The sequence below is a fragment of the Abramis brama genome (genome assembly GCF_963993115.1).
Source record: "Abramis brama genome assembly, chromosome: 14".
Taxonomy (NCBI): Eukaryota; Metazoa; Chordata; class Actinopteri; order Cypriniformes; family Leuciscidae; genus Abramis; species Abramis brama.
In genome coordinates, this window is record NC_139976.1 from 647717 (window position 1) to 650216 (window position 2500).

The following is a 2500-nucleotide window of genomic DNA, read 5'->3' on the forward strand; positions in this document are numbered from 1 at the left end:
TGGGATTCACTCTCGGATTTATTCTTTATATTCAGCAAACAATTATGATTCTGTCCTGGAGCGTTTTACCTGTGGAGAGTCACACAAACAAATACACGAGATATGCGATCAATACAGCGTCCAGATGCAGATTTAACATCATTTAAAGGGAGAGTTCACCCAAAAATGTTACTCACCCTCAAGTTGTTCCAAACCTGATTAATAAATACTGTAACAAATGTATCATTTGGTAACACTTTATTTTACAGTGTCCTTGTTACATATGTTACATGTACTTACTATAGTAATAACAGTAAATTATGCATAATTACATGCAACTAACCCTTAACCAAACCCTAATCCTACTCTAACCCTATAGTAAGTACATGTGGTTAATTAATATTACTCAGTACTTAAATATATAATTACTTTATAACAGTGACACCTTAAAATAAAGTGTAACCGCTCAATGTAAGTTTATGTCAGTTAATACATTAATGTTAACTATTGAAGCTTATAGTAAAGTGTTACTGTAATAACTCTAATGACAGGTTGACTGTTTCATTCATAACGTTTGTGTGTCTCTGCAGATTTTTCTTCATGTATCTCATCAACAAGGATGAAACCGAGCACACAGGCCAGGTATTTCCCATCATCCTCTCCTGCATGTTCTCATGTTCTGACGGTTCTGTTCCAGACCTCAGTGACACACTCCATGTGTGATCCAGAGTTTGGGACGGAGCCGAGAACAGCTTCTGCTATTCAACACACACTCTCGTTTGTCTTTCAGGAGTCGTACGTTTGGAAAATGTACCAGGAACGTTGCTGGGAATTCTTTCCCGCTGGCGACTGTTTCCGGAAACAATACGAGGACCAGCTCAATTAAAACGCACACACACACACACACACACGGATGGCTCTCTTCAGTGGCGGTTCTTTTGACTCGCAGTGAACATTTGAAGTTTACAGCTGAAGATCCACACTTTCCTGCCGTCCGACGCTTCTTCATTTCATTAACGAACTCAAAGACTAATTGAAGAGGAGGAGGAGGAGGAGTGATGGGAGGAAGAGAAGAGCGAGCGCTGCACGTTTCTTTAGACGGATCCGGTGCCTTATGCAAGATGAAGAAGAGACTCCCTCAGCAGACTCACTCTTTATATAGAACAATATCCTTCAGAACAATCTTTCATTGCATGTTTATTATGCAAGTTTAAGGAAACATTTGAAACGTAAAGATGCAAGCTGATCTATATCACAGTTTTATAGGTTTAAGAGCATTTAGGGTGTCTCTGTCCCTTCACAATATTATATCACGGACTTTCCTCTGTTGTTCGCCAAGAATACGTCCAATTCGCATTCGCACTAGATTTAGTTTGATGCAGAAGCAATACCCATTCAGGGAGTCCACCCTACACACTAAACCCTACACCCTACACACTGCACCCTACACACTACACACTAAACCCTACACACTGCACCCTACACACTACACCCTAAACCCTACACACTACACACCACACCCTACACAATACACACTACACACTAAACCCTACACAATACACACCACACCCTACACACTATATCCTACACACTATACACTAAACCCTACACACTATACACTACACCCTAGACCAGTGTTCTTCAACCCTGCTCCTGAAGGACCCCCAACACTGCACGTTTTCTTTGTCTCCCTAATCAAACACCTGATTCAATTCATCAGCTCATTAACCCATGTGATAATGAGCTGATGAATTGAATCAGGTGTTTGATTAGGGAGACAAAGAAAACGTACAGTGTTGGGGGTCCTTCAGGAGCAGGGTTGAAGAACACTGCCCTAGACCCTATACACACTAAACCCTACACACTATACACTAAACCCTACACACTATACACTACACCCTATACACTACACACTATACACTACACCTTAGACCCTATACACACTATACACTAAACCCTACACACTACACCCTACACAAAACACCCTATACCCTATACACTATGCACTATACACTACACCCTAGACCCTACACACTACACTCTATGTCCTGCACACTACACCCTATACCCTACAGACTACACTCTATGTCCTGCACACTACGCCCTACATCCTATACACTACACACTACGCCCTACACACTACACTCTATGTCCTGCACACTACACCCTATACCCTACACCCTACGGCGACGGAGGAGTGAACATCAGCGCTCCCCGCAGGAGCTCACCTCACGCTTCACTCCTGCAGAACTGCGACTCGATCTCGTCACACACAGACTTCAGGATCGTCCTGCGTTCTGACGGACATTTCTCATCCTTCAGGAAACCACTGCACTTTCTTTCATAGCCATGACAAAGACCAGATGCTTTTCTTATTTGTTATATATGAAACAATGTGAATCATTGCAATAACAACAAATGGGCTAAAAAAAAAAAAGAAGAACCAGCCGCGCGACTATGTGAGAGAAATTTTACTCGTGTAAAGAATTTTGATAACAAAAAAAAACCTCATGTGGAAATA

General features: G+C 41.8%; 1 protein-coding gene across 7 annotated transcripts in view; it reads left to right on the forward strand.

Moving 5' to 3' along the window:
- The window catches only part of ryr2a (ryanodine receptor 2a (cardiac)), a 158197-nt gene extending 156533 nt beyond the window's left edge, over positions 1–1664 (forward strand). For all 7 annotated transcript variants that reach the window (XM_084135241.1, XM_084135242.1, XM_084135243.1 and 4 more), the window contains 2 exons: positions 570–621; positions 770–1664. In XM_084135241.1, coding sequence (XP_083991367.1) covers positions 570–621; positions 770–865 — 148 coding nt within the window. In that variant the 3' untranslated portion in view covers positions 866–1664. The remainder of the gene's footprint in view (positions 1–569; positions 622–769) is intronic.
- The last annotated feature ends 836 nt before the right edge of the window (positions 1665–2500 follow it).